Genomic DNA, 15,568 nt, shown 5'->3' with positions numbered 1-15,568 from the left:
GGCACGGGGGACCTGGCCGCCGGGCCTGGGAGCCCGGGCTCGGGGTCCCGCGAGCCCCCGGGTACGGTTTCGAGGCGGCCGTGTGGCTTCCGCTCCCACAGAAACCTGTCCGCTTCCCCAGCTGGGGGAACCTCCTCTTAGAGAGACGCCCCACATGTCTCGGGAGCTGGCGCCGTGCCCCTTGCTAGTGCATTTAGTCGGGACGCACGGAACACACCTGACTTGCCGTGGTCCTGCCCCGCCCGACCTTTGGGAAGGTAGTTTCTGGGCGCTGGGACGGGCTCTAGGATCTTCCCGCCAAGGGCTCCTTCAGACCCTCTGAGGAAGACGCGCCCACTTGAGCCTGTTTCACTTGCGCGGGCCAGTGGGTCACGCACAGGGGGAATATAGTAGGATTGCCTCGCTTGTGTGGATTCCCCTGGAGCCGGTGTTCTAAAGGCATTGACTCCAATGCAGTGCAGTGTTGGGTGTTAGAAGCTGGAGGAAAGAAGACATGACAAGATACCAAAGGAGAAAAGTCGGAGCGGATACAGGCAAGCTACAGATGCAGGGCTAAGCAGAACCTTTCCCGCGGTAAAGAGTATCTCACTGTTCCCCACTCTATCCCTTTCCTTTTTGTATCTTCCTCCAGAGACCCGTGCTTTCTCCGAACAGCTCTTTGCTCTTTCCCCTTAAAGCACACGGTTGGGAAGGCAGGCTCTGGAGTCAGATTACTGAAATCCAAACCCCAAATTCTTGGCTCCACCAGTCTTATTAGCTTGTGGACTTGGGCACCTAAACTTCTTTATGCCTCAGTTTCCTCAATGGGAATAATTTATAAACCTGTGTCATGGGTCTTTGTGAGATACAAGTGAAATCACTCATGTAGACCACTTACAGTTGTGAAACAGGTTGAGTCACCCCAAATCGGCGTGCGATCACCATTCTGGCCACTCAGATCTTTGTTGATCCAGCGAAAGAAATTCTGGGCCGGCCTGTGGAAACGATCTGCCTGTTAGGCTGTGCTCTGGAACCTGAGCCTGGCCCCGGGCAGGGGACAACCACCATAAGACCACAGAGCCACGGGAGTCTGGTAGCGCCTCAGGGTACGAGTCATTCTGATACGGAGGAAAGCATGAAAGAAGTCACCAAACTAGAGAAAAGAGGACACAACCCTGTCCATCCTTGTGATCTGGCCTCTGGGCGCCCGATCCGATCCGGGCAGCACCACCGGCCTGCTTGGGAAACTTAGATACTTTTGAGGAAGACATTCCAGTAGGGGAGGAGTCTGAGATGTTTCCGGGGAAGAAATAATGGCCGGAAAATGTTCAAATTGGATGAAAACGACAAACGACTGTTTTTTAAGACATTTAAATTGGAAAGGATGAAGTAAAACTATTTGCAAATGACAACATTGTATAATTAGAAAAGCCTAAGGAAACAAAACCAGTGTAAACAAAACAAAACAAAACCTAATTGTTTTTTACCTATTAGAAGAGAAAACTGGAAATTGAAATTTAAAATAAAACCATATAATGCTCATCAGCATTCCAATGAAATATATAAGGATACATTTAACACAACGCTCAAGTCCCATACACTGAAAGCCACATAAATCACTGCCAAGAGAAATTAAAGACTTAAATAGCTATCCATGTTCACGAATTGGAAGATGACAAGGTTAAAATGTCAGTTCTCCCCAAATCCCAGCAGAATACATATATATTTTTTTCAATTTGGCAAGGTAACTCTAAAATTTATACAGAAATGCATAGGAAAAGCAATGTTGAGGCACATACATACTTGTTTTCAAGATAGCATGAAACTACAGTTTATAAGACAGCATGGTAGACATAAGGAGAGACAAATCAGTGAAAAAGAATAGAGTCCAGACCCGTAAATACGTGGTCAACTGATTTTCAACAAAGATGTCAACATGTATCTTACCAACAAATAGTGCTGAATTAACTGGATAGCCACATGGAAAAATGAACCCTGACACTTGTCTCGCACCATAGGCCAAGTATTAATTTGATATGGATCATAGACCTAGAGACAAATGCTAAAACTATAAAACTTACAGAAAAAAAAAAAGAATCATTGTGACCTTGGGGAAGGCAAAGATTTCTTGGATCCAATAACAAAGCATTACTCATAAAGGAAAAGAAAAGACAGATGGCACGTCATCAAAATATAAAACCTCTGTTATTTCAAAGACACCATTTAAAAGGTGAAGATTTTTACAACACACAATATCTAAAGAATCTTTACATATAATATATAAAGAATCTTACAACTCAATAATATATGTATATAAAGAATCTTATAAATATATATAATATATAAAGAATATATAAAGAATCTTACAACTCAATAATATAACAAACTGATTTGGGGCACCTGGGTGACTCAGTTGGTTAAGCATCCGACTCTTCAACCCAGCTCAGGTATGATTTCATGGTTCCTAGGATCAAGCCCCCATTGGGCTCTGGGCTGGCAGCATGGAGCCTGCTTGGGATTCTCTCTCTCTCCCCATCTTTGTCTGCAACTCCCCTGCTTGTGCTCTCTCTCTCTCTCTCTCAAAATAACTAAATAAAATACTTTTAAAAAATAACAGGGGCGCCTGGGTGGCTCAGTCAGTTAAGCATCTGACTCTTGGTTTCAGCTCAGGTCATGGTCTCACACGTTTTGTGGGTTCAAGCCCACATTGGGCCCTGTGCTGACAGTGCAGAGCCTGCTTGGGATTTTCTCTCTCTCTCTTTCTCTGCTCCTCCCCTGCTTGCTTTCTCTGTCTCTCTCGAAATGAATAAACTTCAAAAAAAAATTGAAAAATAACAAACCAGGGCACCCAGGTGGCTCCGTTGGTTGAGCGTCCAACTTTGGCTCAGGTCATGATGTCGTGGTTTGTGGGTTCAAGCCCCACATCAGGCTCTGTGCTGACAGCTCTGGAGCCTGCTTCGGATTCTGTCTTCCTCTCTGTCGCCACTCCCCTGTTCATGCTCTCTCTCTCTAAAATAAACATTTAAAAATTAAAAAAATAATAAACTGAGTTTTTTTTAATGAACAAAAGATGTGAACAGATTCTTTGCAGAAAAGATATATAAATAACAATAGTATGCACAAAGACACCCAATCTTATTAGTCATCAGGGAAATGCAAATCAAACCCACAGTAAGGTATCACTACTATTTTAAATGTTGACAAGGATGTGGAGCAATTGGCATTCTCATACGTGGCTAAAGAGAATAACACTTGGGAAAACAGTTTGGTAATTTCTTTAAAAAGATCAACACTCTTGGTTACCATATGACCCAACAATCTCATTACTAGTTATTTAACCAAGAGAACAAAAACAGGTCCCCACAGACTTCGACACAAACGTTCATAACAGCTTTATTCATAGTAACCCCAAACTGAAAATAATCCACATGTCCATCAACAGACAAAATAAAATAAATCACAAAGTGCTACGAGAGTTAAAGAGCCGTCAGAAAACATACCTTGTTTGGGGGATCCAAAAAGGCTTTGTGCAAGAAACCACCATTGAATACTTGAAAAATGAGGGTGATTCCGACAAATTGCAAGAGGATATTGCAGGCTGAGGGCTCACCATGAACATGGAGGCAGGACAAAACAAACCTGAGGAAAAGCGAATTGCACGTTTTGACTAAACCTTAAAAATATCAGGAGAAAGAATAGAAGAAACATGTTGAGAAACACACTATTTGAAAAGGCAGCAGTGAACTTCTGAAGACTTGTGAAAAGGAAAATCATGTTAAAGAAACCTCTTTTCAAAAGATGAATTAGGCGGCAGGAGATGAAATCAATCGTCTTCTAGGAGGGAAGTAACAAAGGCCAAAACTAGGTTGGTGTGGTCAGTTTCAGCATGAAGACAGGAATGACTGAGACTTCTTGAGACACAATAGAGTCAGGGAAAGATTTTTGTTTATTTGCTGAAGTGAAGGTGCCAGAAAACAGGGAGAGATGGTCTATGCGAAATAGGCTATTTATGAAGCAAGATCCTCTGACTGTGGGGAGATGAGAGATTAAGATAGATGGAGGAATTAGGTTTTGAAAAGAGAAAAGACACTTCTTTCTCAGGAATGAAGGAAATGGAGGTGGAGGTATTCTGAGGTAGGGAACAGAAAGTTGAGGTAGGGAACCTAATTGAAAGTGAGATGTCTTGACAGCAAAGAAGGTTTGGAAAAGCAGTTAACATACAACCTTGTGTGATTTATCAAAACATCTTTGATTTTATCAATCCCTGGATTAGTCCTTGCCTTTAGGATAAAACCTGATGACTTAGCTTGATTTTAGAGCTCTCTACCATAACCTGAGCCCAAGGGAGCCAATCAAACATTATCTCTTAGTAGGTATCTGTCCCCAAAATACTGTGATCCAACTAAGCAGGTCTATTCATTGTCCGTAAACTGATCTGGATAAACTTTAATCAAATTTTACATTCTTTTCATCCTACAAAAGTGCTATTTCCACTCTCCAAGGCTGCATTTAATACCAGTTCTTTCAAGTGGCTTTCCCTGACCACTTCAACTTATATTGAACCCTTTGTTCTTTCCCAGCTAAAACAGTTTGTGTTGATAATGCATCATTCATTTTATCAGTAAATTATATATTGTCTTCTGTTTTTACTAAACTTATGCTTGCATGTATTTTGTCTGGGAGCAGAATTGCATATCAGAGATCATGAACTCTATTTTTTAAAATCCTTTTCAAAGGCCAATTAGTTTTGCAATTTTTAGTAGCTTTATTGAGATATAACTGACATATAGTATAGTGCATGTATTTAAAGTGTACAACTTCATAAACTTTGACCTGCGTATTGTCAATGAAACCTTGATCACAGACAAGATAGGGAACATATCCATCATCTCAAAAAGTTTCTCTGTGTTCCTTTTTCAATGTCCCCCTCCTATCACACCCCACATCGTCCCCAGGCAACCACTGATCAGCTTTCCTTCATTACAGATTAGTTTGCATTTTCACGAATTTTCTATAAATGAAATCATACATTATATACTCTTTTCTGTCTGGCTTATTTTACTCAGAATAATTATTTTGAGCAGGTCCAGCTTCATGGGCATGCAGCTTCTGCAGTCCCATGGGGTCCTGTGCTCAAAAGGGCCTGGTGCTTGATTTAATGCTGTTTTAATCGAATGCTCTTCTTTCTGTTTTGAAATTCTTAATAATTTGTGAATAAGAGGGACTATATTTTCACTTTGCACTGTGTCCCACAAATTCTGTAGCGGAACCCTAATTTGAGATTCGGGTGATGTATGTCAGTAATTCATTCTCTCATTGCTGAGCAGTATACCTCTGTATGGATATACCACAATTTATTAATCCATTCACCACGTAATTTATTTATCCATTCATGTTTAGATGTTTGGTTCTTTTTTCCCTGTTACAAATAAAGAGGCATGAACATCTGTTAACAAGTCTTTCGTGGAGATACGTTTTCATTTTTCTTAGGTATATACTTAGCAGTGCAGTGACCAGTTCACATATGTATGTCTAACTTTTTAAGAAAACTGCTAAAGTGTTTTCAAAAGTGGTTGTACTATTTTACATTCCGAATAGCAATATTTAAGAGTTTCAGTTGCTCCATATCCTGGCCAATACTTGGTATGGTCAGTCTTCGATTTTTACATACTTTAATAGATGTGTTGTGCTGTCTTACTGTGTTTTTTTTAAGATAGTTTTATTTATTTGTCTTTAATTTAAAATTGTTTTAATTAATTTTTTTTTGAGAGAGAGAGCATGAGCAGGAGAGAGGGGTAATAGGGAGAGACAGAGAGAGAGAGAGTGAGAGAGAGAGAGAGAGAATCTTAAGTAGGCTTCATGCTCAGTGTGAAGCTTGACACAGGGCTTGATCCCACGACCCTGGGCATGATCCCACGACCCTGGGCATGACCTGAGCTGAAATCGAGTCAGACATTCAACCAACTGAGCCCCCCTGGTATCCCTATTTTATTGTGGTTTAAAATTTTTTTTATTAGTTTTCTTTATTTTTGAGAGGCAGAGAGAGACAGAGCACGTGTGGGGGAGGGGCAGAGAGAGAGAGGGAGACACAGAATCAGAAGCAGGCTCCAGGCTCTGAGCGGTCAGCACAAAGACTGATGCGGGGCTTGAACTCATGAATCGTGAGATCATGACCTGAGCCGAAGTTGGTCGCTCAACCATCTGAGCCACCCAGGCGCCCCTTTATTGTGGTTTTAATTTTTCATTTCCCTAGTGACTAATGATGCTGAGCTTCTTTTCACATGCTTATTTTTCAATTGTATATTTCTTAGCTTTAGAGACTTTTCAAATCTATTCCCCATTTTCTTAGTGGTAAGTTTTAAGAGTACTTTATAAATTCTGGATATAAGTCTTTTATCAGATATATGATGGGCTAATATTTTCTCCCATTTATGGTTTGCTTTTCATTCTCGTAACAGTGTCTTTCAAACACTACAAAGTTTTAACTTTGACAGGGTTCTATTTACCAAGTTTTTTCTTTGATTGTGTTTTTTGGGGTCATATCTAAGAATCTTTGCCTGACCCAAGGTCACAAGAGACTTTGTGCAGTTTTGTTGTGGAAGATTAGTAGTTTGAAATTCTACAGTTAGGCTTTTAATCTACTTTGAGTTAATTTTTGTATATGGTGTGAGATATAGATTGAAGTTCATATTTTTGCTTATTGATAATGTTCAGCACCATTTATTGAGAATCTATCCTTTCTCCACTGAGTTGCCTTTGTACCTTTGTCAAAAATGTGTTGTCTATATATGTATAGTTATATTTCTGAAATGTCTATTCAGTTCCATAGATTTGTCTATCCTTACACAAGTACCATATTATCTTGCCTAGCATAGCTCTTTAATTATTATCATAGCTTTATAACAAATCTTAAAATCAGATAGAGTTAGTGACAGTGTTAGTGATGTTAGTGATCTGTCATGCATGTCTTTAGCATTTAGTGATAAAATCTGACTAGGCTTGGTGTGGTTATTTCAATAGGATAAAGGGCAATGATATCATTAATGGGAAGTGATATCCTTTTTTTTTTTTAATTTTTTTTCAACGTTTTTTATTTATTTTTGGGACAGAGAGAGACAGAGCATGAACGGGGGAGGGGCAGAGAGAGAGGGAGACACAGAATCGGAAACAGGCTCCAGGCTCTGAGCCATCAGCCCAGAGCCTGACGCGGGGCTCGAACTCACGGACCGCGAGATCGTGACCTGGCTGAAGTCGGACGCTTAACCGACTGCGCCACCCAGGCGCCCCAATGATATCCTTAATTCAAGAGAAAAAAGAATTTCAAATTTTAACCAGTTTTTCTATTTGTAGGTATCACAATAGGAATGGCTACAAGAGGGAAGAAGGCAGTTGGATTCAAGAGTAGAGTATTTGTAAAGCACTACCTAAGTGAGTAATGAATGGAAGGATAGTTAAAAGCAAATACAAAGAAAGAGAATGAGAACTGAAATGTGAAGAATGAGAAACCTCTTCAACACAGAGGTATTAATGTAGAAAATGATAAATTGAGCAATGTAGTTTGGATGGAATATTGGAGTTCATTTGATTTTTTTGATGTGAAAACTGAGGCATCAGTATTGTTTGTACCTAGAGCTTACCTAGAATCTCCTCAAAAGTAGAATCAATTGTACAAACTTGGTTCTAGGCCATCAGCTGAAAGTCAAATCTTAAGTAAAATCCTTCTGTTCAATAGGTTTACTATTTTACATGAGAACTTCATTCCTGAAGAATTATTTCATACCTGACAAAACTGATCATGAAAATGAAACTAAACACATATGCTATTACAAATATTAATTATGTCAGACTAAACATAATATAAAAATAGTATTTTAATTGTTCCTTTGGGGAACATGTTCTACATATACACAGATATAGTACAGGGAACTTAGGACGAAGATGCCTTTTTTTCTTCCTATCAATGTCCCTAGACATTCTAGTTCCCAGAAATGAACTACCTTCAAAATTGGAGTCCCTTGTTTTAAAAGTCTGTGCTTGATTTAAAAAAAAAAAAATCTGTGTCTTACTTTAATAGGCATGAAAGCCTCTGAAAATTCTTTGAATGGTAAATGCTGGAGAGGAGCAGATTCCTTAGTGAGGATCTTTTCAAAGATCCTTCAGTATACACCAGCTGCAAAGAGAGTCAGCGGAATCACCATAAACCCAGACCAGCTGGTGAGTGTTACTAATCTAGTTACCCAGTCTTTGGCAGTTATTTGGTTAAAGAAAATATATGATCTTTGTAATAGGAAATGGGGCAAAAGTGGAAATTACAAGCTGAGGTATAATAAATCAAGGGAGTTTATATTTACTATAAAACTAGGGTTTGTTGTGAAAACGTTATTTATAGACCATGGCATTAGACAGATTGGTCTAATTTGCTCAAAAAGATGTTAAACGAAGAGGCAGCTGTTCCAGAATTATCTATAAGGAGAGACTGGGGCAATCTGGTTGTTGGAGAATGGGTTGAGGCCTTGGTTTTCAAACATTTTTACCTTCACTCATATTTTAAATGATACTCTGAAACTTTTCATCAAAACTATAAATTGTCATGAAGGATAAATTTCTGGTAATTAAAAAAATATTTTTTAATGTTTATTTGTTTTTTTGAGAGAGACTGAGAGAGAGCACAAGGAGGAGAAGGGCATAGAGGGAGACCCAGAATCTGAAATAGGCTCCAGGCTCTGAGCTGTCAGCACACACTCCGACGCAGGGCTTGAACTCACGAACCACAAGATCATGACCTGAGCTGATTAAACACTTAACTCACTGAGCCACCCAGGGGCCCCATTTCTGGTAATCTTCATTGCTTTATTGAGGTCTAATTAACATACAATATCTGTACATATTTAAAATGTGCAATTCAATAAGTATTGACATATATGTGCATCAATGAAACTATTACTACTCTCAAAATAATGAAAATAGCTTATCAACCTCCAACTCCCAATTTCCTCATACTCCTTTGTAATCCACAGTGAATTTATGTAGGCCTGAAATTAATTTTGTTGAAGGTTTTTAACAAGCAAATACCTTTCTTTACTAGAAAAAGATCTATTCAAGTTAACTATTTCTTTTTGAGCTTTAGTAATCTGTGCCTTTGAAGGAATTTGTCATTTCCTCTAAGTTACTCAATTTATAGGTATAAAATTCCATTATTATCCTAATATCTGTAGTGTGGTCATTTCCCTCACTCCTGAAATTGGTAATTTGTATCTTTTCATTTTCCTCATCAGTCTGACTATAGTTTTATCAGTTTTATCTCCAAAAAAACCCTAGTTTTTAGTTTTATTTTTCCTATTGTTTTCCTCTTTGATGTTTATTATTTCCTTTCTCTGCTTACTTTAGCTTTCATTTGCTATTTTTACTAGATTCTTAAAATGAAAGCTGAGATAATTGAGACCTTTCTTCTTTTCTAGTAAAAATGCTATATTATAAATATCCCTCTAAGTATTGCTTTAAGTGCTTTCCACAAATTTGGATAGGTTTTCATTTTCATGACATTCAAAATACTTTCTCATTTCCAGTTTTATTTCTCCTTTGACCAATGGTTATTTAGAAGAGTGTTATTTTGTTTCCAAATATTTGGTGACTTTTAAGTATTCTTCTATTATTTATTTTTAATTCAATTCCATTGTAGTCAGAGAATATACTTGTTTGACTTGAATGCTTTCAGATTTATTGAGATTTGGTTTTTGTATGTCATGGGCACTTGAAAAGAATATTCAGCTCTCGCTGGATGTAGTGTTTGATCAGTTTCAATTAGGTTAAGTTGGTTGATAGTATTGTTCCAAGTCTTTACAGCCTTACCCATTTTCTGTCTCCTTGTCCTATCACTGTTGGAACAAGAGAGTTGTAATTTCCAACTATAATTGTGGAATTGTCTGTTTTACCTTGAAGTTCCATCAGTTTTTGTTTTACGTTCTTTGAAATTCTTTTATTATATGCAAAACCATAGAGGGGATGTTCTATTATTAACCCCTTTTTCATTATAAAATGACATTCTGTATCTCTGGTAATATTCTCTGATATGAAACCTACTTTGTCTGATGTTAATATAGATATGTCAGCTCTCTTTTGATTAGTGTTAGCATGGTATATCTTTATACGCCATGATATACTCTTATATTTAAAGGAGTTTTCTTATGGACAGCTAGCTAATTTTGTATTGAATGTTAGACATGGTGTATTTTATCTGGTCCAGTGATGGAATCTTCTGTGTTCCAGCCATGTCTCCAGTGCTCTTCCTTGCAAACTTTTTTAGCCTTGGCCCCTCTCAGCTGTTTCCTCATCTCAAGAAGACTAATGCTGTATGTGATGGCCTGAAAAATCAGTCTAGTAAGCTAGGGCAATCATAAGGCTTTCTTGATTTGTGTCCCATCTCCCACTGATCATTGCCCTTTGTTGTTTGATGTCCAGTGTCATAAGAACTGTTGTTCATACATTTTGTCCAGTTGTTCAGTTGTTTCAGGCAGGAAGATAAATCTAGCCTGTGTTACTCCATCTAGACCAAAGGTGAAGTCTGAGATCTATATTCTTTTTATTTTTTTCTTGACTTTAGTACTAACGCCACCATAATATTTACTGTAGTATGAAATGGATATTCTTGTATTGTTTATCATAGAAACACCATTTTCCTTCACCATTAGGTAAGATGTTAGCTCTAAGTTTTTCAAAGATGCCCTTTGTCAGGTTGAGAAAGGTTTCTTCTATTCTTTGCTGAGTTTTTATCACAAAGGTTTTTGAATTTCCTCAGATATTTTCCTGTGTCTATTATCTCATATGGTATTTCTCTTACATTCTGTTAAAATGGTGAACCGTGGGGCGCCTGGGTGGTGCAGTCGGTTAAGCCTCCGACTTCAGCCAGGTCACGATCTCGCGGTCCGTGAGTTCGAGCCCCGCGTCAGGCTCTGGCCTGATGGCTCAGAGCCTGGAGCCTGTTTCCGATTCTGTGTCTCCCTCTCTCTCTGCCCCTCCCCCGTTCATGCTCTCTCTCTCACTGTCCCAAAAATAAACGTTGAAAAAAAAATTAAAAAAAAAAATAAAATAAAATGGTGAACCGTGTTGATTTTCAAAAGCTGAAGTAACTTTGTATTCCTTGGATACACTCTGGTAATGATACATTTTTGTTTCTATATGTTGCTGTAAATCTCTATTTTTAAAGAATTATTATATTATGTTAATAAAAGATATTGAAGTTTTCTTATGTCGTTTGATTTTGGTATCAGGATAATGTTGGTCTCATAAAATAAGTATGAAACTGTCCTTCATGTGTATTTTCTAAAGATTTTGTATAGATTTGAGATTATTTCTTCCTAACAAGTTTAATGAATTAGGATTAACTACTGAATTCATGGGCCTGAAGATTTTTGTGGAGAGTTTTTAAGAATTTAATTTCTATTATTGATATATATCTTTTCAGGTTTGCTGTTTCTTTTTGACCCAGTTGTGACCATTTGTATCTCTCAAGGGTTTTTTGTTTTGTTTTGTTTTTTTCCATTCAAACTATGTTCTCAATTGTATTGGCATAGAGTTTAAGAATATTCCTTTATGGGTGTTTTAATTTAATATCACTTAATTCCTGTGATGTTTTAATTACAGGATATGTAGTTGTGTTGCTTCTTTCAATCCGTATACTGGTAATTTGCATGTTCCCTCTTTATCCTTTGATCTAGGTAGAGTTTTATCCATTTTATTAACCTTTTTAAAGGCTTAAGTTTTGGTTTTATTGATTTTCCCTTTGTGTTTATTTCATTGGTTCCTGGTTTTATCTTTATTATTTCCTTTTTTCTAATTAGTTTGACGTCTTCTTTACCTTAAGGGATTAATGTTGGATTTTCTTTTCTATTATATAAGGCTTAAAGTATTCCTCTAAACAACATAACTGCATCGCACAATTTTGACATGTTGTGTTTTCACTTTCATCCAGTTCAAAATATTTTCTGATTTTTCTGATTTTCTGATTTTTCTTTATAACTGCATGGGTCAATTTTTACATAAGTTGCAATTTTCCAGGTAACTTTGTCTTATAATCCTAAATTAATTCTGTTTTAGTCAAGGAACAAAATCTATATGATTTTATCTTTTAAATTATATGGAGTCATTTTAAGGCCCAGCACATTGTTAATGTTCAGTGTCCACTTGACAAAAATGCTTGACTTGCAGGGCCATTATAAAAGTCACTTAGGTCAAGTTAATTGATAAAGTTGAGTAATTAATGAGTAAGTAATTACTAATTTTCTATTTGTTCTATCTTTATCTGAGAGGAGTGTTGAAATTGCCAACAGATACTATGGATGTATCTATTTTTCCTTTCAGTTTTGTAAGTTTTGTTTCCTTTTTTTCCCCAAATTCTGTCATTATGTTGATACATATTTAATGCAATTATGTCTTCTTGGTTAACTGATCCCTTTATCCCTATGAAATGTCATTCATTATCCCTGGGAAGTTTCTGGTTTTCAGTTTGTTTGGTCAGATATTAATACAACCAGAGATTTCTTTAGTATTTTCAAAATACATCATTTTCCATTCATTTACTTTTAACCTACCTTTGTCTTTATTTTTAAAGCAAGTTTCTTATATCATACAGCATATAGTTGGATCTTGCTTTTTTTTAAATCCACTCTGACAATTTCTATATTTTAATTGGAACAATTTGATCTTTTTATATTTAGTGTAGTTATTTATATGGTTGGATTTAAACTATTTGTTTTCTATTTGTCCCATTTGGGTTTTTTTCCCTTCCTTTACTGCCTTTTAAAAAATTATTTGAATTAAAAATTTTTCATTTATTTCTATCATTGTCTATATTCTTTTGCTTTATTTTCTCTGGCGGGGGGCTATGGCTCTAGGACTTAAGGTATGTTTTAATGTTTTTTATTTATTTTTGAGAGAGAGAGAGAGAAAGAGAGAAGAGTGTGAGCAGGGGAAGGTCAGAGAGAGAGGGAGACACAGAATCTGGGCTGTCTGCCCAGACCCCAATGCAGGGCTTGAACTCATGAACTGCAAGATCATGACCTGAGCAAAGTTGGACGCTTAACTGAATGAGCTAGCCAGGTGCTTCCCCCCGCCCCCAAGGTATGTGTTTTTAACTTTTCACAATCTCTTTTCAAATAATATTTATACTTTATATGTAACATAAGGACTCTTTCAACACTACATTTCTATTTTCCTCCTGCCATCCTTTGCACTATTTTCATTTATTTTATTTCTACCTGTGTTATCGACTCCAAAATATACAGTTGATATTTTTGTTTTCAAAGACATTTTTAATTTTTTTTTTTCAACGTTGATTTATTTTTGGGACAGAGAGAGACAGAGCATGAACGGGGGAGGGGCAGAGAGAGAGGGAGACACAGAATCGGAAACAGGCTCCAGGCTCTGAGCCATCAGCCCAGAGCCCGACGCGGGGCTCAAACTCACGGACCGCGAGATCGTGACCTGGCTGAAGTCGGACGCTTAACCGACTGCGCCACCCACGCGCCCCACAAAGACATTTTTAAAAAGTAGAAATATCCTTTATATTTATTCACACATGACCATTCTGATGTTCTATGAAGATTTAGATCATAGATACCATACTCCTTTTGCCTAAAATTATTTTCATTTGTACGTTTTAACACTTTTCATTGTGTAGGTCTGCTGGTGATGAGGGTTTTTTAATGTAAGTATTTATTTCACCTTCATTTCTGAAAAACATTTTTGTTGACAGAATTCTAGGTTGACAATTTTAAATTTCAGGACTTTAAAGGTACTGTTCCACTGTTTTGTTTTTTTTTTTTTATCTTGCATGGTTTGATTAGAAGTCTACTATAATTTTTTTATTCCTTTTTATGTCTTTTTGTTTTCCACACACTTTTAAGATTTTCTCTTTATCACTGATTTTCACTAATTTGATCATGTTGTACCTTGGTGTCATTTTTTACTATTGTTATGATTGGGATTCACTCATATTCTCAGATCTGTGGAGATATAATTTTCATTAATTTAGAGGAAAATTGGACATTTGAAAAATTTTCCCCCTTTTTCTTACTTGCTATGAGACTATACACCTTGTACTTTCATATAATACTTTCATATTTTCATATACATTCATATTGAGGTTCTGTTAATAATTTTTTGTCTTTTCTTCTATGTACTTCAATTTGTATCCTTTCTGTTGATCTGTCTTTAAATTTCTGTATCTTTTCTTCTGCAGTGTCTAATCTGTTAATCCTGAGTTTCATCTTGGTATTATATTTTTGTAGAATTTCCATTTGCTTCTTTTTGATATCTGATAACTTTTATTTTCTCTCATTATGTTCATCTGTTTTTAAATCATTAAGTTTATTGACCATAGTTATAATAGTTCTTTAAACATTTCCATGTGTTAGTTCAATTGTCTATTTAATTTCTGGATCTGTTTCTATGGACTGACTGCCCCTACTGGTTATTAGTCACATTGGACTGGGCCTTCATGTGTCCAGTAGGTTTTCTTGGAGTCTAGCCATTTTATATATTTGAATGTTGTATTTTAGAAGGGGGGGAGCATTCCTTTTAATTTCATACTTTGTTTTATCCTTCATTTAGGTCATGTCTTGATCTTTTCAAGAAGTACTATTTAAGCTTTTTTGGAGCAGATAAAGAGTAGCCTTTTCTTTCAGGTTACTACCCATTACTAAGACATTACTTTTTTGTGGTTATTTATTAAATACTCAATATATTCAATTGGGTTTCTTCAGACTTTGAGAACCCAAATGCTTCCCATACTGTACAAACTCTTGGGATTTTTCAGATTTTGGTTCCCTGGAAATAGCTTTTTCCTTGAAAGTTCCAGCATACAGTTAGACTTGTAGAGCTCTACCTGACCCATGACTAGATTAGCATTCAACCATAATCTCAAGGGGACTCCTGTGCAGATTTCTAGAGCTCTTTTTCTACATAGTACCCTCCTAGTATTCTGTCCTCCAAACTCTAGCCCCTTAGCCTACGTAAACTCAGATTTTTCTCTTTTTTTTTTTTTCAACGTTTATTTATTTTTGGGACAGAGAGAGACAGAGCATGAACGGGGGAGGGGCAGAGAGAGAGGGAGACACAGAATTGGAAACAGGCTCCAGGCTCTGAGCCATCAGCCCAGAGCCCAACGCGGGGCTCGAACTCACGGACCGGGAGATCGTGACCTGGCTGAAGTCGGACGCTTAACTGACTGCGCCACCCAGGCGCCCCTGATTTTTCTCTTTTTAATACAATAAGACTATTTGGTTCCTTTTAGGTTCCCTTTCCTATAGCGTAGTCCAGAAACTGACTCTAGGCAGAAAGCTGTAGCAATTGCAGGGCTCATGCATGTTCCCTTTTTCCTTGGGATTATAGTCTGTTGTCTCATGTTTGAAATCAATTGTTTCATGTATTTTATTCAGTGTTCTGTTTGGTTATGGTAAAAAGATAAGTCCACGTCCTGTTACTCCCTCATGGCTGATGAGTATACCATTGGAAATATGCTACTTTAATCATGACAAATTTTATTTCTTTAGTATATTTAACATGTATTTATGGGACACCTACCATGGAAATC

The 15,568-nt window shown here is 37.1% G+C and overlaps 1 protein-coding gene across 1 annotated transcript in view; it reads right to left on the bottom strand.

Annotated features, from left to right (window-relative positions):
* HACD1 (3-hydroxyacyl-CoA dehydratase 1) overlaps nucleotides 1-939 on the bottom strand; it is a 27,529-nt gene extending 26,590 nt beyond the window's left edge. Inside the window, exon 1 of the mRNA XM_040451300.1 lies at nucleotides 878-939. Coding sequence (XP_040307234.1) covers nucleotides 878-924 — 47 coding nt within the window. The 5' untranslated portion in view covers nucleotides 925-939. The remainder of the gene's footprint in view (nucleotides 1-877) is intronic.
* Between the last annotated feature and the right edge of the window lie 14,629 nt (nucleotides 940-15,568).

The sequence above is a fragment of the Herpailurus yagouaroundi genome, unplaced genomic scaffold (genome assembly GCF_014898765.1).
Source record: "Herpailurus yagouaroundi ecotype Mexico unplaced genomic scaffold, PumYag 203, whole genome shotgun sequence".
NCBI lineage: Eukaryota > Metazoa > Chordata > Mammalia > Carnivora > Felidae > Herpailurus > Herpailurus yagouaroundi.
Note: the sequence above shows the minus strand (reverse complement) of the source record. Positions and strands in the feature narration are given on the sequence as shown.